Consider the following 22,570-nt stretch of genomic DNA (forward strand, 5'->3'; position numbering starts at 1 on the left):
ATGAAGGGAGAGCACCTGGCACATTGGGACAGATTCCAGCCAGAGCCTTGAGGCAGGAAGGAGGGATGCGTGCAAGTTGGAGCCAGATGGGAACAAAGCAGATAGGCCACCATGGCGTGCCTAGCACCCAGACACATCCCCTGAGCACCAGGACCCCATGGCTCCTCCTCTTCTCCCTGCCCCCGCCTCCCAGGCAAACACTGATCCTTCTGGGCTCCTCCAGAACAGAATATGCCCGTGGAGGGCCACCAGAGGCTGGCCTTGGGCAGCCTGTCTTAGGGCCCTGGTGCCATCCACCCAAGGGCTTTTCTGCCCACCGCGTGAGCAAAGAGCTGGTGACATGCGGCTCACACGTGAGGGCAATAATGCATTCTGGTTTTTCCTCTGGGGTTTCTCTGGGATACAGCTGTTTCCAGAGCCATCTGTTCCCCGGCCCTGCCGCGCAGACGGATGCTGTAAAGTGTTTATAGAATCCACTTATATATGTCTTATTTTTAACTTCTAATTGAGCCACGGTGATGCTGTGGTCTTTTCTTTTTGGTGGGCTTGGTATGAGGGAACGTGGCCCACACAGGCAGCCTGCCACCCTCGTAGGATGAGGGCGTTGAGCCTGGAAACCGTCCTTTCAGAGGCGAGGGGGCGCTCTCAGAGCAGCTGGAAGGGAAGGTGTCAGGACAAGCTTTCTGGCCAGCGTGCCGAACCTGGCCTCCTGTGGATGTGCAGCAGTCCACACACCTTAAACCCATCAACCTGCACAACAGCCTGAGCTGGGCTTATTTATTATGGACCATTCTACAGGTGAGACCATTGAGGCCGTGGGAGGTGAGAGTTATACCTAAAGCCCCATATCTAGTCTTCAGGCCAGTTGTTCTGATTTCGAGCACAGGGGTCCTTCCAGTACACCACAGGTGCTTCCAGAGAAGGACTTATAATAGCTCATGTGTTTGCCAAAATTTACTGAACACATACCAGGTGCCAGGCGGTCGTTTATGGGCATGAAGATACACTGATGAATGAAACAGACAAAAATCCTTGCAGTCACAGAGCTTCCTGTCTAGCGGGGAGAGACATAATCAACAAAATAAAAAAGTCAAGATTATAATATATCTAGTGGTGAGAAGTGCTGTGGGGAAAAATAAAGGCAGGAGCCCTGGGAGACAGGGATGCTGGGGTAGAGGGCAGGTACTACACTTGTAGATCGGGGAGTGTTTTAAATACTTGTAGGGGGGCGCCTGGGTGGCGCAGTCGGTTAAGCGTCCGACTTCAGCCAGGTCACGATCTCGCGGTCCATGAGTTCGAGCCCCGCGTCGGGCTCTGGGCTGATGGCTCAGAGCCTGGAGCCTGTTTCTGATTCTGTGTCTTCCTCTCTCTCTGCCCCTCCCCCGTTCATGCTCTGTCTCTCTCTGTCCCAAAAATAAATAAACGTTGAAAAAAAAAATACTTTTAAATACTTGTAGAAGGGCCACTCGGCTGTGGGTCAAGCTGCATACAGGTTCCAGCGCTGCCATCAACCTGTTGCATGATTTGATTCCTCGGACCTGCTACCTCCTTCTCCAGAAATGGAGACAGTAACTACCTTGCAGGGTTCGCCTAAGAGTAAGAAGTGGTGATAAGTAAAAACCATGAGGACAGTCACCGAATAACCTGCAGTTCTCATTATGTTCATTTTCTATACGGAGCTCCATCCACATGGGAATCACGGCCCCAGTTCATCACTCCTGAGTAAGACAGACCTGGTTTCCAATCATGGCCCCACCACTTAGGAGCTGTTTGACTTTGAGCAAGTAACTCATCCCTTCTGAGCTTTGCTTTCCTTATCTGTGAAATGTGACTCATAAAGCCTACCTCCCTCGACTGCAGTGAAGATTAAAGCTGCATTTCCCTTTCTGCAGGAAACCCCCAATTGGCAGAGGCTGCTAGAAAAAGCAGATAAAAGTCTTGAAGCCACACAGAGAGCTGTCCCCATTTAGGAGACACTAGAGTGACTAATGCCTGGCACAGGGAGACTCAACAGGCTCCAGCATCTCTTATGTCATCACTTGGAGACTGGTGCTGGTTTCCTGAAGCGCTGTCCTGGCGAGGATGCTGGGGATGGGGCTGAGCCCAAGTACAAAGAGAGGGGTCATTGATTAGTGATGTCTGCTGTGGACATGTGCTAAGGAAGCTCCAAGTCTGCAATGTCCATTGACTTACAATTCCACATAAAGGTGAAAACTCATCAGTGGCCAGTTTTTTGTTGTTTTTTCTTTTTTTGGCACATTGTGGATGTTTGCTATGTTTCATAATTTAACTTCTCACACAATAATGTGTGATTCTTTTACTAGGGTCTTTCTGACTTACATATAATTGTTTTTACTTTTTTTCCTTCAGCTGCCAGGGGAAGGATGAACGGGGAGGTGAGCCCAGAAAAGGTTGTTCTGAAGCTGATAAACTCAAAGTGACAGCTGTCAGAAAAGAATTTGCAGAATAAGCAGGAGAGTCTGAGGCCATTTCCTGCCAGGATAAACAGCACCCTCCTTCCTCTGGCCAATTCCTGCCTCCTCAGTCTAGTCAGTGCGGCCTTAGTCACTGAAAATTGTAAACTGAGGTTAGTATACTTTAGTTATTAAAGGAAGCACATGTACTTTATGAAGATTCCCATCCAAACTGATGAACACACCTGTATTCTAATGGTTCTGCATTTGAAAAGGTGAGCTTCCTTTATCTGGAAAATTCCCTTAGGTAGAACAAGGCACTCTTGATGATAAAACATCACTTTACAAATGCAATGCTTAGGGAGAGTTGCCTGTTTCTGAATCACCAATGTATGGAAACACGCCACCCTATCTGGTAGGCTGTCAGGGACAACAGGGGTGTATCCTTATTTTCATTGCTCTAGAGGACAGGACTCAGAAGGGAAGGCTACACTCAACATAAGGAAGAACAGGTTAGCATCTGGAGCTTTCCAACAGTGGAGTAAGCTGTTGTAGGTGATGAGCTCCCTGTCTTTGGGAGGATTCCAACAGAGGCCAGATGCAAGCCTGTTAGAGTTGCTGTAGAAGGATTTTTGCGTGGATTAGGGGTGGGGAGTATCTGTGATCATCCAACTGTGTTCCAAGGAGCCCCAGGGTTTCCTGGATACACTTGAGGGACGGGGTTGCTGAGGAAAAGGGACGGAAATGCTAAGGTATAGAATTCTGGACTCCACTGGAACTTCAGATAACAACCAATGCCCACTGAATGCTTACTGCATTACATAAATTATTGGTTCCAGGGAGAGATGTTATGGGACAGGAGAGACCGTGTGTCCCATCGGCTGTTCATCTAAACCACAGATGGAACCTGCTCTTCAAACCAAACCATCTTGTCCTCAAGCAAGAACCTCAAACACAGTCTAAAACGGGGGTCTGCTCCTTCCATCACATTGGGTTCTGAATGTATTTACTCTTTGGCAGCAAAGTCAGCCAAATGGGCTCTCCTTCTCACCCGGAATCTCCTACCTGGTGGGAAATCCATTTGGGATTGTTTGGCCCAGAGCAAAGGTGATAGTCCCCTGCTATGTTTTACAGCAAGGGCTCTAAGCAACGCTGTGTTCCTCTCTCTGCCAGGCCTGCCTGGGAAAAATGTTCATAAGATCTGAAAACCATTTGTGGAACAACAGATTTGGACTTAGTATCAGAGGGATTTGGAATCGCAATTGGTGAAAAAATGCACCTCAGTGAATGCTGTGTTCCTGGTGCTGAGTCCCGTTTTTGGTGATTTAACATAAATTATGCATAAAACACTGTGACAAAGGCATCACTGTCCCCACTTGTCTGATGGTGAACTGAGGTTCGGAGGCCTCGCATGAATTCTCTGAGTCATATGTCCGCTGAATGAGTGATCTGTGATGAGGGAGCCCACTGTCTTCTCATCACCGCCCCGGCGAAGAAATAATAGTGAATTCGTGTGGCTTTTTATGTTCTCACATTGCCTTCCTTTGCATGTGCCCTGTTGTGTCCACCTCTGGTCTCCACTGCCTGTGCTGTTCCCTCCTTCCCACCAGGTCTACTCTCTGTACCCCCTCATTCCTCCTTTTTTGGCCTTCAACTCTTACCTCCTCCAGGAAGGTTTCCCTGATGCACCTGCTCTCCTGTAGTGTATGGAATGGCCTTCTCGTATACTATCGAAGCACAACCTTGCTCTGTCACTTCTCACACTGAAGAACGACCCCTGCGTGTCTGCATCCCTCACTAGAACAGGCTGCAATTTGCAACACTCCCCCTGGATCACTAGTCCTGTGGCCGGTGACTGTTTGAACAACTATATGCCCAGCAGATACTCCCTTTGGAGCCCTCTCCCCTCTGGGACCTGCAGTCCCATGAAGAGGTTCCCGACTTCATTTCTTCAAGACTGCACTTGTCAAAGCTCTACTAATGACCTCTTCCCACAGAGCTGGGAGTATCTGGCTTCAGCCCACGTCCAAGATCTTACCCTTTCCTTCTGGCTGTGTTTGCCGGTGACACTTGACATGCTAGAGGGCCAGGGCTGGAACTCCCTACAGGGATGCCTTTCCAGGGACACAATGTTGTCCAGCCTCTCTCCTTGCCCCCGCCCCTGCCACTGGGGGCGGGCTCAGCCAAAGGAACCTGGCAGCTGCAGGGCACAGGAACCTGTCCTCTTGACTTAGAGTGCTAGTTTTATTGCTCCCCCTTTCTGAGCTGTTCCCTCTGTCCCTGCTGCTGCTGCTGCCCTAGGTCAGAGCCCCACCTCCACTTTTGCCTGGGATGTGGCAATGGTCTAACTGGCCTCCCAGCCTCCAACCTGTCCCTCTTACTGTATTCTCTATATGGAGCGATTTCTCTCAAATATAAATGTGACCTTGATTAAAGCCCTTTAGTGGGTCTTCACTACTGACAGGTCAGTCAAAACTCCTAAGCGCAGCCAAGGTCCCTCTAATCAGTTTCATTCTTCATCACTGTCAACACGTCTGTGCTCCAGGATACCAGCTGCCAGCACGTTCTCTGTGAATGCCCTGCTTTTTTATCCACTCTGTCCTTTACCTGGGACTTCCTTCGTCTCTCTTATTTGTTCAAGTATTCCATAAATATTTGTTAAGTGCTTATGAGGTCCTTGCTTCTCTGCTAGAGGAAGGAGTCCCAAGAGAGGAACAAGACGAAGTCTCTAAAGGTCTTATATTCTGGTCTTCTATTAGGGAAAAAAAGAAGAATAAAAAAAAAGAAACAACTGTATGAACCAACTAATTGTGGACAGTAGCATGTGCTCGGATGAAAGGAAAATGGAGCACATCACAGACAGTGACTTGAAGCATTACTTGAGGTTAGGGGCAGGTCAAGGGGAGTTTCTGAGGACGCCACATCTGAGACACTTGGGCACCTGGGGGCAGGGTGTTCCAGGCAGAAGCGAAGCAAGCACAAAGGCCCTGCCATGGGAAGGAGATTGGAGCAGAAGGAGCAGAAGGAGGTGGGTGTGGCTAGTGCACAGTCAAGGGCAGAGTGTTTGGGACAACCGCTGCAGTGAGCAATCGAGAGGGCTGTTCTCTCCTTCGTGGCCCTCCCTCTACTCGGAGAGACCACCCCCTTGGCAGCGCTAACACTTGTTGCACAGCAAGTGACTTAACGTACAGGGACTGGGCCAGCCTCTGAGTTCAACCCCAGTGTCCTGCATGGTCTGGCAGACGGCTGGCATTCACACCTGCTTGTCGAGCAAATAAATGCGGCTACAGATTCTCAGAAGGACCACTGAGGACTTCCCTACCCTGATGACCCACGGGGGAAAGCTGGTGGTAGGAGAACCAGGTGGGTCATTTATAAAGGGAGTCTCACCTCCTAAAACACAGAAGAGCGCACCCGGGGAACTCACTGATAGGGACAGCTAACCGATGGCTTCATCCTGCAAGGCTTTTTATTTGAGCCTCTTCTATGCAGGAAGAAACAAAGGCAAGAGAACAGTTTCCATTTAGTGTTTGGGGAAAAAAGTGCCGAATGGGCACTTAGATATTGACAATGATGGCAAATACGGATTAGAGAGTGGAAGGAAAAACCAGAAGAACACGGTGTCTGTCGAAACCTCTAAGTGCTTCCCAGAATCCAAGCCAGAGTTCAAGTGCTTAATGGTCTTCTTTCCTCTACTGCCAGTGGTAGGGAAGGGCAGACACTGACAAAGGCATGGGGTGATGCAGAGGAGGGCCAGAGCTTGAGGGGAGTCCACTGTGACTCAGGGGTCAAATACTAGAGGGCAGGGGGGCCTTGGGACCAGTTGTCCTGATAAAGGTCCAGCCGAGCGCATCCTCCAGACCTTCCACACACTCCCTCCCCTGCCACTGGGAGCCTAAAAGAATTCTCATGACATCCAAGATAAGAATATAAACAATAACAATAATAGTAACAAAACAAAATCCTGACTCTTTAACCTGCCTACAACATCCTTCCGATCTGGCTCCTGCCTTCTTGCTGCTCAGCTTCTTGTGTTCTCCTCCTCCCCCTCCAGCCCCTGGCCATCCTGGCCACCCTTCAGGTCCTCTTGTGGGCCTGGCCCTACCCCAGGGCTTTTGCACTGGCTATTTCCCCCACGTGGAGTGTTCTTCCTTTGCCCTTCCACCCCTGCCCCCCCCAGCTTTACTGAAGTATAATTGACAGACAGAAAATTACACATAATGATAACAGTTTGGTGACTTTGGACATACACTACATTCATTCATGTATTTTCACTACAATCAAGGTAATAAACAAATCTATCACCCCCAAAACCTTCTTAGATTTTGAGTGCGTGTGTATGTGTATGTGTGTGTTAAGAACACTTAACATGAGGTCTACCCTCTTAAAACGTTTGAGCGCCCAATACTCTGTTAACTGTAAGCACTACATTGTACAGCAAGTCTCTGGGACTCATTCATGCAGTGCAACTAACTTTACACCCACTGAACAACGACTCCCCACGGCCCCTCCCCCTGCCCCCTGGTAACCACCATTCTGTGGTCTACATCTCCAGCTTTTACTATTTTAGATGCATCTACATACATGAGGCATCATGCAGTATTTATCCTTCTGGGACTGACTTCCTTCACCTGGCATCATATCTGCCTGGTTCACCTATGTTGAAATGCTAACATTTCCTCTTATTTTTGAAGGCTGGATGATACTCTGTCGTATATATACACTACATTCTATCCACTCGTCTGTCGACGGGCAGGTAGGTCATTTCCACCTCTGGCCGTCAAGAGTAATACCACAGCGACCATGGCAATGCAGACACTGCCTGGAGATCCTGATCCTGATTTCAATTCTTTTGGACACATCCCAGAGTGGGATTACTGGGTCATGGGACAGTTCTATTTGTAATTTCTTGAGGAACTGCCATACTGATTCCCACAGCAGCCACAGCATTGTAAGTTCAACCAACCATCCTGGTTTCTCCTCATCCCCAACAATTCTTGTTACCTTTTGCTCTTTGGGAATAGACATTCTAACAGGTGTGAGGAGGGGCCTCATTGTGGGTTTGATCCCTTGCTCTTCCATGACTGGCTCTTTCTTGTCACTCAGGTCTCAGATGGACCATCACCTCCTCAAAGAAGCCCTCCAGACCCTGCAAACCAGCGGAGTAGCCAGCTCGTCATTAATATGCTCAGTACTATGTAGTATTTCCCACTGGCTGATCATTTTTCCTGAATGTTCTTGTAGTTATCAACTATGTTTCCCCCATGAGAATATTAGCACAGTGAGAGCAAGGACCATCGTCCTTTTTTTACCTATGAATACTCAGTGCTCAGCCTAAGAAGGCCCTCAGTAAATGTTTGTCGACTGACTACATGAACAAGTTACTTCTGTGTCTAATACTAAGGGTCAAGGCAAGGGAGGAAATATTTATTGAGTGTCTAACACAGCAGACGCTGAACCAGGTGCTTCAAATGCAATTTCATGCTTAGTCTCAAACACGCCTCTAAGGTTTTCGTCCGCATTTGGCAGTTGAGGAAACGGAAGCACAGAGAGGTCGAGTAACTTGCCAGAGGTCACATACTTGGTAACTGGAAGGGGTTAAGGCCAAACCCAGGTCAGCCTGACCCTACATGCCCTGCTTTTTCCATGATAGCTTGCTGCTTCCCCCCTTCCTGCTCCCCAGAACTTCAAGTCACTGTCAACTTCGCCCCTTGCTTGCTGTGCACAACCTGCTTAACCTCTCTGTGCCTCAACTTCTCAACTCTGATGGGGGGCGGGGAGAGGGTTTCTACAAACATCAAAGGAGACAGAACATATAAACGATTATAAACAGTGAAGAGACAGGAAAGTAGAGGTGTTAGCCATGCCACGTACCTAACACTCTCTTCACCTCTGCTAACCCTAAAGGAGCCAGCTACTTGTGCAAATCTTTGATGCCCCCCGGGCACTGACCACTGAAGCCTGGGTCTCCCCTGTGGCTGCCAGGTCCACAAGGATGTCAGAGTTTCCTGGCTATGGAGAGACATGGCATCTGTTGTTTCACTGGCGCTCGGCTCGTCCTGATTCCTCTGCTTGGACACTCACTTCCGACCTCACCCCGTCTGGGCCGCACGGCCCTTGCTACACCCGCAGCGGGGAGCACGGCAGGGATGTGCTGACTCACCTGCCTCCCCCACCGCCTGGGGCAAGGGTGGTGGCTTGTGTATCTCGGGGGCCCTGCCCCGCACCCCCAGGCCCCACGAGCCACTTACGTTTTCGCTGTTGACATCGGCTTCACTGGGGCAGCCGAACAGCTCTCGTCTCAGGAGGTTCCCGTCGTACTCCAGGAAGGTCAGGTAGAGGTTGCGGAAAAACTCCACGTGCTTGTTCTTCACCCGCAGCTTCTTGGGGGAGTTCCAGTGAATGACCTGCCCGGGTGACGAGGGGCCGTCAGGCCGGGAGGACTGTGCAAAGACTCAGCTGGGCGCCGGGCTAAGCAGTATTGGTGGCTTGTCCACTCACTCACTCACTCACTCACTCACTCACTCACTCACTCACCATCTATGGTACAGTGCTGAAGAGGAAGGGCGCAAAGGCCAGACTGCCTGGGTTCAAATCCTGGCTCTGGTCTAAGTAGCTCCTTCATCTTGGACAAGTGACTTACTCTCTCTGTGCCTCAATTTCCATATCTGTGAAATGGGGAGAGCAACAGCTGCCGCCCATGCCAGCATTTTAGCTTCTGTCTCTCAGCTCCAAGCTTGCTTTGTGATGCTGAGGCAGGGACTTTGCAAACCCTATTTCTGCCTTGCCAGCCGCCTCCCATTAGATGCTGCCAGCAGGGGCCGTGACAGGGAGACTGACTGACAATCTGGGAGAAGGAAAAAGGAATGTGGCCCTCCTGTTGCTTCCTGTTTCTGCAAGCATCACCCTACCTCCTTTATTTTTATTTTTTTGTCTTCAATGTTTATTTTTGAGAGGGAGACAAAGCATGAGCCGGGGAGTAGCAGAGAGAGGGGGACACAGGATCTGAAGCAGACTCCAGGCTTGGAGCTGTCAGCATAGAGCCTGACGCGGGACTCAAACCCACAAACCGTGAGATCATGACCTGAGCCGAACTCCATCGCTCAACCAACTGAACCACCAGGGCGCCCCACCCCCCTCCTTTCTTCAAGGTGGCAGTGGCACGTCCTCCCTTTAGCAGCAGCTAGAATCATTCTGCAGTTTTCCCAACACTGAGAACAAGTTTCCTCATCTGCCCTGGAGCTGCCTGCTTTCCCCAGCCCAGGTCTGGGTTCCAGCCCCAAGCTCTAAGAATCCCCCCACCTCTCCCTCTGTTCCTTCAGCCCCGGGGGTGGTAATGGTTTCCTGCGAGTTTCTATTTTTACTTAGTTTACCAAATCAACACTTTATGTGTAGTTGCCATTTTTTAAAAATTAAATTCTCTGTTTAAATATTTGGTATGGTTCCTGCCTCCAGCCGGACTGAGGGATGCTCCGTCTCAGAGCTGCCTTCAACTCGTTAATACATGTAAAGCATGTAAGGAGTGTCTGGCCAAGTGTGAGCGCTCAATAAAGGCTGGCTAGTAAGTGCCAACCCTGTACCAGGTTGGGAGAGGGGCAGCGCCCCCTGCTGACAGTGCTCGCCCTTGGTTGGCTGGCGGTGGGCGGGAGACAGATCCACAAACAGGACTCAGAACCTGACCATGGAGGGAGGGGCGTGGACAACGGGAGCTCTAGAAGAGGAGCTCCAGAGGTGCACCTGCTGGGGCCTGAAAGATGAAGCAGAGTTTCCTAGGAGGCAGAGGCAGGCACGGAGGGGATGGTGGTGGCACAGTCCAGCCAGAGGGAAGACCGGTGGGAAATGAGAAGTCACGTGCTGCAGCTGGAGCCCAGGTGTTGGGTGGGGTGGGTGGGAGATGAGGCTGCAGAGGTGAGCAGGGTGCAGGGAGAGCCCAGCTCCATGGAGGCTCAGAACTCAGCTGTGGCACTGGAGATTTTACAGAGGAGGAAATTACTAACTCCATGTTTGAGTAGGATCCTCTGACTATACTGGACAAGACATGAGTGGCAGGGTGGACGGGCAGCAAGTGACGCCAGTTAGGAGAATTTCCCAGCAGGCACAGCTCATGCTCTTGGCAGGGGGGACCCCTCACCATCAGCTTTGTATTCGTCATCTTTTAATCCTTATGGTGACCTGATCAAGGAATGCAATTTTAAATGTTTTTTTAAATCTATCTGAGAGAGAGAGAGAGAGAGAGAGAGAGAGAGAATCCCAACCGGTCCCCATGCTGTCAGTGCAGAGCCCGATGCAGGGCTGGGACCCACAAACCTCAAGATCATAACCTGAGCAGAAACCAAGAGTCCTAGATGCTTAACTGACTGAGCCACCCAGGCATCTCAGGAATGCAATTGTAAAGAAGAAACCGGAGAAGTGACTTGCCCAAGGCCACAGAGTTGGTAAACATGGGAGCCGGGATTCAAACCTAAGTCTGAATAAACCTGATTCCAAAGCCCACGTTCTTCTGTCCACAGGGCAGAGAACAGGAGAAGCCAGGTTGTAAAAACTTCCCCGTTGATGCCTTGTCGCACCGCAGAAGAAATAAACTAGCTCTCACCTTTCTCCAACTCGCTTCACGTGGTGGGGGGACCAGCAGAGCTGACACTGAGACAGAGGAAGGGAATGGGGTGTCAGAGCTCAGTCTTTTCCTGGCTTCCTCCTTTAACCACATTCTTTCTGCAGGAGCCTCAACAGGCTGCCATTTAGAGAGGTCTGGAAGGCCTACTTCCCCCTGCCCGCTCTCTCAGGGTCCTCTGGAGGTATGGCAGCCACAGCCCTTGAGGCTGGCTGGGCAAATACTCTGCAAGACCAAGTCCCTCTCTCAAGGCGAAGGGAACAACAGGAGACCTGACTGGTGCAAACCACACCCCCTGCCCTCCCATGACCAGAATGGGGTGATGGCAGAGCAAGAACCCGGGATGTCAGGCCAGCCTGGGTTTGAATCTCAGCTATGCTCCTCATTAGCTGTGTGTGTCCCAGGGCGGCTCGTTTTGTTTCTTGGGGCCTCAGTTTCCTCGTGTGCAAGGTGGGAATCAGTAACCCTGACTCCACAGAGTAGCTAAGAGGTTTAAACAGATGCCTACCCGGCCTAGTGCCTATAGGCCGGGGCGGGCCCACCTTATGTGGGTTCTCTTCTCTCCTCAAAGACGGTGGCAGCAGCCTGCCTACTGGCATCCTGCCCTCCCTTCTCCTCCTGCCAGCCTGAAGTCCACTGGAGCAGTAAGTCAGGAAGAGAGTATTTAGCATTCAGGACAGTGCAGAACAGCCAGCAGACCCTTCCTGGAATGAGGCCACTTGGTGGCACTTGCATTTCAGGGAAGCAGGAGTGTGCACAATGCGTTCTCTTCCTGTGTCTTCTGAAGGATGCACGAGGGAAGGAGAGGGAAGGCTCTCCCCTGAGAACACACAACCCGGGCAGGAGAAGGTCCTGGGCCACGCATTAAAATAATTGCATACGAGCTGGTGTCACTCACACCCTGTGGGGATCATGTCTTTGCTGCAAGACATTTTGGTGTGTGCCAAGTGCTGAGGAAGCAGGAAGGCTGATGGATATGCATCTGACTCAGGAAACCTGAACTTCCCCAACAGGGAGAAACTTACACTAAGTAAAAATCAGGGCTAGCCTCTGTGTCCCCAGACAAACAAATCTTCACTCTCGGTGCACAAATCTGCCAGGCACTTTGGAGACACTGTGTCATCACATCCCCCAAATAAGCCCATTTGGGTCCTAGTGTCCATTTTATGGAGATGGTACTTGACTTGCCCGTGTCTCACAGCGGGTAAGTGGCAGAGCTGAGACACGAAGCCAGCTCTAAACCCGAACCCCAGCTTCCTAACTGCTATCACACACGGCGCTGTGGGCTGAGAGCTTTGCAGACAAGGACAGTGAGGCTTATGGAGGAGGTGGCTTGCCCAAGATCACATGGTGAGTATGGACTCAGTCAAGGCTACAATGAGGACCCAGGCCTCCAGATGCCCCCGACCCACTCCAGGCCACCTCTTAACCCATCATGCCTCACTCTGTTCTGTGTCTGCAGATGCGTTAGGTCTGCCTATTGCATCCAGGTAAATACTGGTGACTGGTGTTCTATAAAAATTAGCCAAAGTTAGAGGGAGAAGACGGTGGTGACACTGGCAGGCCAAGGGGATTCTGGGAAACCCTTTGCCACCTGGGTGGCCTGTGACAGGGAAGCTCACCCCAAGATCCTGGTGCTTGCCAAGTGCTAAGCCCGCAGGAAGGCTGAGGGATGTGCATCTGACTCAAAAAACTTGAGCCTCTTCAACAGGGAGAAACAATGTATATTCGGATTTACCTTTTTCTCCTTAGTTTTTAATCAGCTAGACACAGCATACTCCCTTCCCCTGTGCTAGGCTCCAGAGAAGTAAATGATAGCTATGTTTATCTAATACCCATCATACCCTAGACATTAGGCCACGGTTGGCGTGTGTGTGCATGTGTGACATTTTCACATCCAACCCTCAAAACAACTTGGTAAAGTTATTTCTATTATCCCCATCTTTGCAGATGATAATTCTGAGGCTGAGCCTAACACAGAGTCACTCAGTAAGTAACCAATCCTAATCCTAATGCAAAATCAGGTCTGTCGTGCTCCCAAATCTTTTTCTTTCTATCACATCATTCATTTATTCAATATATATTAAAAATGAGCACTGACTGTGTACCAGGCACTGAGAGGGGCCGTGAATGCAGAGATGAACACAAGAGATCATGACTCTCTTTCTGGAACTTACAACTGAGAGAGAGAGAGGCAGATATTACATAGCTGTCCATTTTAAATTACAGGTATGATGTGTACTCTTAAAGAGATGTTAAAGACAGGCGGTTATTGATGGTTCCTGAGCTATAATAAAGAAACCAAGGCCCAGAGGGAGAAAGTGACTTGTCCAGAGCCACACAGCAGAGGGAGAATTTGTGCCCAGGATCTGTCTCCTGGGGCACTGTTCCTTCCACTAAACCATATGCCTGCCTCTGAAAATCTGACTCAGGATTAGTATTGCTGATAATTTTGATCAGCGCTTGTCTGACGACTGAGAAATGTCATTTCCTGGTCCCTTGAGGGACAGAATCACCCATCATTGCCGGCTTGGGGGCAGCAAGCTGGCGGTGTAGATGACATTTGGTGACAAGTTTTCACACATGAGATGGAGTGACACTGGAGAATGTGTCCCCAAAATAGATTTTTGCAAGGAGCTGGTAAGTGCGTGTGAGTCTCCCAAGACTTGTGGTAAAAACCCATCATAACTTACTCCACTTACTGAGGCACATTGGCATGGCAAGAATACTCAGTATCAGCAGCTAACATATATGGGAGGCTTGCGAACGTGCCATGGCACTGCTCTGAATACTTTGCTGTCATAGCTCACTTAACACGTGCATTCAACACTACAAGTGATCATCTCCTTATCCCATCTTACAGGTGAGGAAAATCCAGCAAATTGCCCTAAGTTACATGGCTAGGAAGCAGGAGAGTCAGGATTTGAACCTGAGGGAGAGAGACATTAGGGATTCCTCTCTCATTTCTCTCATGTCTATAATCATCAAATGACTCCATTCACAGCAATGAATGTGAGTTTTACTGAAAAATTATAGGATCATAAAAGAAGCCTACTTTCCCCTTCCAAGCACGGGACCTCACCCATCCCTGGGATACTGAGGCCGAAGGATGGTTTAGGGGTTCTCAGATACAGGGGCTGAACCTCCAGCTTGGAAGGAAGCAGAGAGGAGGTATCCAGGTTGCAGGCCAGGTGGGCTGCAGAAGCTGTCAGGCACCGAGGGGCCCCGTGGGCGTGATCTGCTTGGGTCTGAAATGTCTGTAAAGGCTGAGTGTATGTGCAGACCTGGAGTCAGCCTGGAGTGAGCCAGAGAAATTGACAGAAATTGATTACTGTCCGGGAAACTTAAACATCATCTGGGAAGACAGCAGAAGTCAACTTGTTTAAAGGAGAAACAGGAGACTCTATCGCCCATCAAGGAAAAGGCATTTTAAAGGTAGAAACGAGACCTCAATACAAGGACAAGGCTATGGAAAGAGCTCAAAAATTCAGCTTCTGAAGCACTCAGAACCCAGAGGGTTCATAAAAATAACGCATGGTACCAAAATGCTAAGACATCAGAGCCTGCATGCAAGTGCCAGGTGAGCAGGAACATCGGCCTTATGTCTTCCAAGTTTACGGGGATAAGGGGTATCTGGCAAGTGGGTATGTGTCTCAAGACCTCCCCTGATTTTCTATGACTCACAGAATAACCCCTACCCTCCTTGGCCTGGTAGTTAAGCCTATTGCAAAATGGTTCCCACTTACAATTCCTGCTCTTATCTCCAGGCTAAAAGAATTTCCTGGTATTTCTTGAGCCTTTCATGACTTGGTGCCTTTGCATATGCTCTAGCCCCCCCCACCCCCCCAAGAAATCCTTACTTCTCTTTCACGTGAAGACCTGCTCATCCTGAAGGGCTGAGTTCAAATGCATGTCTCTTCTGTAAATCTCTGCTTGACCGCTTGTGGCAGAAGGTTCTCTCCCAGTAGGTCTGTCTCTCCAACCCATTCTCCATTCCTGACAGAACACTAACTCTGTAGTTGCAACTGCCAGCTCCTGTGAATGGATCATGATCCATTTAAGATCTAAGCTAAACATGATGATCCTGTTCTCTGATTTCCCAGACCCCCTTGCAGCCAAGGTGGGCCATATGATTCAGGATTGCCCAAAAAGATACACGGGAAAGCATATATTTCATTTCCTAATAATAAGGTTCAGTTAAAGTGCCATTCTTCTCCCACCCCACTCACCTTTCTGCAGTAAACAGAGATGTGATGACTGGAACCATGACAGCCATCCCATGACTATGAGAAAGAGCTCAACGCACTGCTATCCACAAACCAATGTCTGTATCTACTGCAGTATTCTTAGCTAAGAAATTAAACTCCCCCCAATATAGGGGGTTTAGTTTAAGCCTCCTGCAAACTGGGTTTTCTGATTCTCACTGTAAGCATTCTTAATGTAACACCTAGGGCTGTTGCTGGGCCCTTCTTCAATGCTCCATAGAATTCTTGCACTTAACTCTATGGAGGACTCATTGCACACTCTTGTAGTTATTTATTTACATGCCTGCACCTGGCAGCAATGGAATGTGAATTTCTGGGCTGGCAGGGAGCATGACTTATTATTCTTCCTGAGTGCCACAGTGCCTGGCAGGTACTTAGTATTCAATCGCTGCCCTTTGCTTCAAGAATGGAAATCATGATGATGACATTCTCAATAATCTTCACATTCTGTCTACAGCAAATCATTTATAAAAGCCCTATTAATGTGGACTTTAGGATGGAGAAATATATTCCCCTCTTCTTTGTCTAAGGGCCAAACAGCTTGTCATGTTCTCTTGAAGGAGTTGAAGCTCCCTCTGTGCTCCCCCCTTGTTTGGTATTTCAAGGAGGGGATGATAGTCTCACAAGTCCTTTTCCCTGTCATCCTCAGGATTACGCTGCATGGGAGAGAGGGGAGAAGCAGACCCACCCACACACCGGCTGCCATCAGCGGCTGGCCTGTGCTAAGTTGCCTAATACCATGGAGACAGCCCCTCATCTACAAAAGGGCTGTCACAGAAACCACCCTGTAGTTCATGGTCAAGCCCAGAACCGATGGATCGATGCACATGAAGGTACGTCGCATGTGCACCTCAAGTCACAAAAGAAATCTGGGTTTGGATTTCACAAAATGGCCACCTTACGAACTAGGAAGGCTGGATGAAAATGGAGTCTCTGTGTGGGAAGGGGGAACGAGAAACAAGAATGGAAGCTAGGGACTACAGGTGGTTGCAGGCTGAGGCAGAAGGGTAGGATGGGTCGGACGACACAGCCCAGAGAAGAAGCTGTGGTCCTGGCTGGACCACACGGAGAGGCTTGAAGAGGGACTACTCAGTAAGGCAAATAGGTTTAACATACTGAGCAGGCACTGAGCAGTGCTGATGGGCAGAGGAACAAAGCAAATTTCACCTCTGCTTCCTCTCGACTCTGTCCCCTAAACAACTTGATGTGCACGAACCTCGACTTTCCAATCTTGATACAAGGAAATAAGAATGCCTGCTTCAGAGGATCCACGAGACAAGAAGTGTCAAGGCGCCCACTGCAGAGTCTGGAGCAGACTGGCGCTCAGTTCGCGTGGAACACACACACTCTGTTCCCATGGGATGTCCTTTAAAGTGACACTATCTCTCAGTCTCTAACCGCCTGACTGCCGGCTCCCTGAATGCGAGGCCTGTGTTTGTCCACCTCTGCATGTGCAGTGACACGCTTGGCCAATGTTTGTCGACTGACAATGGAATCCACCTCATTTCTTTTATTGCCCCCACCAACTGTCGAAGATTCTTTTCCAGCTCTCATCCTTCTCTGTTCCCATTCCTGACAATTACCGGGAGTAGCTATTAAACAAAAACAGTGTGTCTGAAACTCAGATTTCAAGCCACAAAGGCTCTGTTGACTCTTTGTCTCCTTTTTACACAGGTCCTTTGCTGCTTCTTGGTTCTTACAAATCCCAGAAAGAAAAAAAAAATTCTTCCCAGACAAAAGTGCATCATTACCCATGAAAGGAGCAGAGTACAGACCAAATTCAGTGATTATTTAGTCTCCTCATCTGGAAAAGGTAGACACGTAGGCTCCTGCATGAATCCGAGGCCCTGTCCTACATCCTTCCATCTCTTGTTCTGTCTCTGTAACATTATTTCTCCCTGTCTGAGGAGGGAGAGGATAGGGAGGGGGAAAATAACAATAGGAAAATGGATACCCTTGTTAATGCTCAGGGACGACAGGGTCAGGAATCCATGTGAAGGTCTAACCATCTTCTCTCATGTTCATCACGCTCAATGTTTTCAGTTCTCTTTTGCTATAAAATGGGGTTATTAATCAGTTTGAACTGGGTTTTTGGTATGTGTGGGGAATTCCTGATGGACCACTGACGGCAGGAAATGGCAAAGCCATCCAAACTGAAGACTCCCTCAGTGAGTGTTGTCTTAATGTGGCTTCTCTGCAGACATCTGTCTTAAGACTTGTGGATGATAACTGGCCCCATATTCTTCCTCTCTATGAAATTAGCTAATTACTAGGACTTGACTCACATTTCACAGACTTCTCCCAGTGTCCTCCTGGGGAGTGTGTCTATTGATCTGGGGACAGGGAGGCTAGAGGGAAGCAGATGCCACCTATAGGGACAGCATGGATCTTTAGCGGAGGGTTTCTCCCAAGGTTGGTTGAGGAGCAGCTGGGTTTGTAGTCCAGTGGGATTTTGCCCGTAGGGGGTAATTAATGTCCTTAGGGGCGGGCGCCATATGGATCTCTGCTCCAGGAAAGGCAGCTGGCTTCCTGGTTCCCAGCAGACACCTTCCGTGATGGCTATTGCCTTTCTCTGTGCCCTACATCATTCCATCACAGAACCAGACCTGGTCCTCTTCGGATGATTCTCATGGGACTATCAGTCATGCCCCATATGCCAGAAGCATGGGCATGTGACTCACACTGACCAATGAGCCATTCCTGACCATCCCTAAGAACAAAGAGTTGGGTTCAGGTGTGGGCATATGTCCTAAGAAGCATCAACAGAGTCATTTAGCTGAGGCACTGAGAGAAAGAGGGTCTCCTTCTCCACACTGGGATTATGAGTGCCAGTCATGGTTACATCACTCGCTTTGATTTCTTCATAGCCAGTTCGATTGCCTGGAATGCCCCATTTGACCGTCTGTTTTCTTGTTTGGTATCTATATTCTGTGCTGGCACATAAGCTCATGGAGAGCAGAGCCTGTGCCGTCTCACTCACTACCGTATAACCAGTGCTCAGGGCAGTGCTTGGTCTACCGCACACATGTAGCACGTATTTGCTGAAGAACTGAGTTCTGCGTACTTACTGGTGGGGGGACTGCTAAAAGTTACCCTGCGGAAACACAGGCAGCCCGAGAGAGACAGAGAAAGGGAGAGAATGAGTTCCTATGTCATTTGAGCGCCCATATTTCGCGGTGTCAGTGCAGAGGGCAGAATGTGGAGCTGTCACATTTTGAGACATATTGGAGTTTAAATGTGTGCGCGTAAGCATTCCACCAACCATTAATATCTATTGCTAGTACATTTAATAATATTTAATAATATCAATATTTAATTAAAATATCCCTCACAAAATGGAAAAAATGGCTTAAAAGGAGTCCTGCATGATAGCCCAAAGTATAAAATAAATATACATGCGTCTACATGGATATAAATAAATATAAATGGAGGAGAGAAGCAGATCTCCTTACAGAACAGCCCTAATATGTAGATTCGAATCCCTTATTGGGAAGTAGAACTTAATCTCCCCATTTCCAGTGTGGGGTGGGTGTAGGGACTCACTTCCAAAAAATGACGCATGAAAGGGGAAAATAATCACCGTGTGGTACAGAAACCTGGAAACGCTCTCCTAACCAAGTACAGAGAGAGCCCTTAGTGAAGTTGTGTGTGAAACTCAGGTCCTCCCTGAAATGATGTGATGCCCTTGTGGGGGTGGGCACCCTTAACCTGTACGATACTCTCTCCAAACACTCACAATCTCAGTCTCATCATGAGAAAAAATACATTGGACAAACCAAGTCTGAGGGATATTTTATAAAATACCTGACCAGTCCAGCTCAAAACTATCAAGGTCAGTCATGAAAAACATGGGAAAACTAAGTTGGTGTCAGAGGCTAGAGGAGACTAATGGAAACACTGGCAAAATGTACCGAAAGCCTGCAGTTCAGTGAGGAGCAATCTACCAACGTGGGTTTGTCAGTTTTGACAGTTCACCATTATCCTGTAAGATGTTAACATTAGGGGAAACTGACACTAGATGGCTGGGGATACAGGACTCTCAGCACTGCTTTTACAACCTTTTCTTTCAAAATCCTTCCAAACAAAAGTGTGTATTAAAAACAAAAGAGAGGGTGCCTGGGTAGCTCAGTTGACTAAGTGTCCGACTTCAGCTCAGGTCACAATCTCACGGTTCGTGGAATGGAGCCCCACATTGGGCTCTGCGCGAACAGTGAGGAACCTGCTTGAGATTTTCTCTCTCCCTCTCTTTCTGCCCTTCCCTCACACACACACACTCTCTCTCTCTCTCTCAAATATAAAAAATATATGTATATATATTTAAAACAAAACACAGTCCTACAAAGCATCAACTGATCGAGAACACCAGTGAGACAAGTTCAGGTGACCAGCAAGATAACAGCCAAGCTGATGCTTCTGTTTCCAATATGAGCACCTCCTAGCTACATTCCCAAGTACAGAAATGTCTATCTCATTAGATCTGACAAGAAGCTACAAAAAAAAAAATTAATTCAAATATGGATTTACAACCACTATCATTAAGGAAGAGCTTCACCCCAAGTGTGTATAATGCCTCGAGATACCATTTGATGTTAGTACAAAGAGGCATGATTAGCAAGACATTTAAAAACAAAGCATCCAGAATATGAAGACAAGCCTCCATAATTTTTTGATGATGTTTAAAGTCTTGTGAAAGTCAGTCTAGAACTTTATAACATTCCACTAACCCCCATGAAAAGAGTTTAGCAGTCCCTTTGGGGATTTATACGTAACAATGAAAGATAATAAAATCCAATAAGGGAAACACTTGTTTTTCCTGCCTAGGCAAAAATGGCTGAAAAAAATACACAAGATAATACAGTAACAAATGAAGTAAATTCCTTTGTCAGCAAATGCTGTGAGAAGAGTCACGAAAACAAATGCTGAAGGCCTGAAGATACACGTAGGAGAACAAATTACATGGGAGATTTGCTACCGAGTTAAATCAAAGCATAGAGGATCCCGGTGTGTGTCAGCTTAGGCTATTTGCAAGATTCTGTTTCAATAACGAAATACCCAAAGACCAACCTTCCAGTGAGCACTAAAAGAAAGACAAGTTATAATCTGAACAGCAACTTCCTGCTTTCATGATGACAGTGCTTTTATGGAAAGTGCATGTATGAAAGGTACAGTTGCTTTAATTGGAATAACCAGATTCCAAGTAAGGTTACAAAGTGATACTGAATTCTTTCACCACATTAATGAAGTAAAGTTTGCAACAAAGCCCTTGAGGCCAGCTGCACACTGAATGTCACTGATTTGGTTACTTTTATAAAGGCAAGACTGAAAATATCATAGAATTTTTACAATACTTGGGAATGATACCAGGAACGACAATGGGTATCTTTTGTAAAATACAGAGTTCATAGCAAAGCCCTTTAGAAGGCATACATAAAGGTGATTTATGCATGTTTTTATGAAAAAAAAACCCGGTTATCTTTTGTATGCTATCTCGTACTTTTGAAAAAAAAAATACACTTTTAATCTGACCCTTCAATGTCAAGGTAATGAATGGAGAAGTAACTACTTTTAGAAAGAACATGTGATATAGATAGGGCTTTTAGAAAGTAAATGTTTGAAATTGTTGCCATTGTTATGGGGATTTTGAGGTAAAAAAAAAATGCTGTGTTACCTATCAAAACTCTCATTTCAACATACTTAGAAATTTCAGTGGTTTGATATCCACAACCACCCAATATTGCTTAATTGGTAATTCCCTCTCTCAAAATCTTTTCATTCGAAAGCCCAGAGTATTTAGGGAAGTGTTTTCTTACAGTGGGCTTTTAAGGAACCAGTCCCACAAGATATTCTATGATCAAAGGGATCTGTTCTGTGTGTTGATGCAGAAATGCTGAGGGTCCACCAATTCCATCAGGATTCCTTACTGCAGGACTTCATAATGTGCTATTTTGTATACACAGTACACAGAACTCCCCCTCTGCAGCCCTCCCCAGCTCCCGCCTGTTTAAAGCAATCCCGTTAACAATTCTTAGACTTGTTTGGATACAAACAGCACTACATAGGGCAGACCCTCCAGAGGCAACACCTTGCTCCTAGGAATGTTGTTGATGTTTCCAGGAATAATTGCATCTCAACTTCATCAGCTACGTATAACAAAAGCCAATGATGGATAACTTAAATCACTAACACCCAAAGGAGTTAAGTTCTGAAAATTACCTCATGAGCAAAGAATGGGTGAGTGTTGAAGGAAGACAAAAGACCAAAAACTTAAATTCTCCAAAGTCTCCGACACTGGGTATGCCATTCTCCAGCACACTAGTAGGGCCCAAGACCAAGTGCCACAAACCAGGGCTTAATCTCGGGGGACAGCCCTTTCCCTCCTCAGGTCCCTATTTCTGGTCTGTGAAATGAGGGCATTGGGACAGATGAGGAAGAAGATCCCTTGTTTACATGCCCACTAGCTGACTGAAAACGACTCTAAGAGAGAGTGGGAACATTACTAATTATTAATTATTGGTAAGAAGGAAACGAGGCTTACTATGTGTCTCCCAGCTCGGTACCAACTGCTTTATACATAGTCCCTTGGACTAGAGTCATGCGATGAAACTGAACAGGCCCTGGCCTGGAGTAAAGAGAGGTCTGGCTGGGAGGTGGTATTGTAGATTTTAGATCTTCTCCCCCACAGCAACTGTTTTTTCTTCCTGATCCATCCTAATCTTCCAAAATCAACCTTACCGTTCATCATTCTTACTACCCTCGCTCTGGCTTCCCCGGCCTCATTTTTCACTGTAGTCTGCTCAGCTACGGCACGCTCAGTATGCTAATGCACGGCGGCCCCTCATCTTCCTCAAAAGATGTGAAAACTGACACCTCTCTAAGTATTATAAAATGTTTTAAAACTTGAGTTATGTGCTACTCCTTTTATGCAAATGGTACAGATTGCCTCTAGGCACATGCATCGTTTCTCCATATGGATGGCACGTTTTCTCTTGGTTTTTCTCTTCTTTAGGATTTTTCTTTTAAGTGTACTCAGCTCCCAATGTATGAATGGATGGCAGTCAAAAATCCAGTCTCTGACTCTGTTGCTTAAAATCCAAATGTTCTTTCAAGGAGGCAATGTTATATTGAGAGTCTCTGTTCTGGGGTCAGCCCTCAAAAAGCCATTGAATGCAAAGAGGGCTCACATAGAATAATCCTACAGAAGCATTATCTCACATAAAATGCTTTCCTGGGAAACTATATTAAGGTGGGAACTCAGCCCTGTATCGGAGGAAAGAGCTCTA

The 22,570-nt window shown here is 47.7% G+C and overlaps 1 protein-coding gene across 4 annotated transcripts in view; it reads right to left on the reverse strand.

Annotated features, from left to right (window-relative positions):
* The window catches only part of LARGE1 (LARGE xylosyl- and glucuronyltransferase 1), a 543,301-nt gene that overhangs the window by 47,933 nt on the left and 472,798 nt on the right, over nt 1-22,570 (reverse strand). For 3 of the 4 annotated variants that reach the window (XM_045467269.1, XM_045467268.1, XM_045467271.1), the window contains one exon: nt 8,666-8,821. The exons of the other annotated variant lie outside the window; for it this stretch is intronic. In XM_045467269.1, coding sequence (XP_045323225.1) covers nt 8,666-8,821 — 156 coding nt within the window. The remainder of the gene's footprint in view (nt 1-8,665; nt 8,822-22,570) is intronic. 4 annotated transcript variants of the gene reach the window in all.

This window comes from Leopardus geoffroyi, chromosome B4, assembly GCF_018350155.1.
Source record: "Leopardus geoffroyi isolate Oge1 chromosome B4, O.geoffroyi_Oge1_pat1.0, whole genome shotgun sequence".
Classification (NCBI taxonomy): domain Eukaryota; kingdom Metazoa; phylum Chordata; class Mammalia; order Carnivora; family Felidae; genus Leopardus; species Leopardus geoffroyi.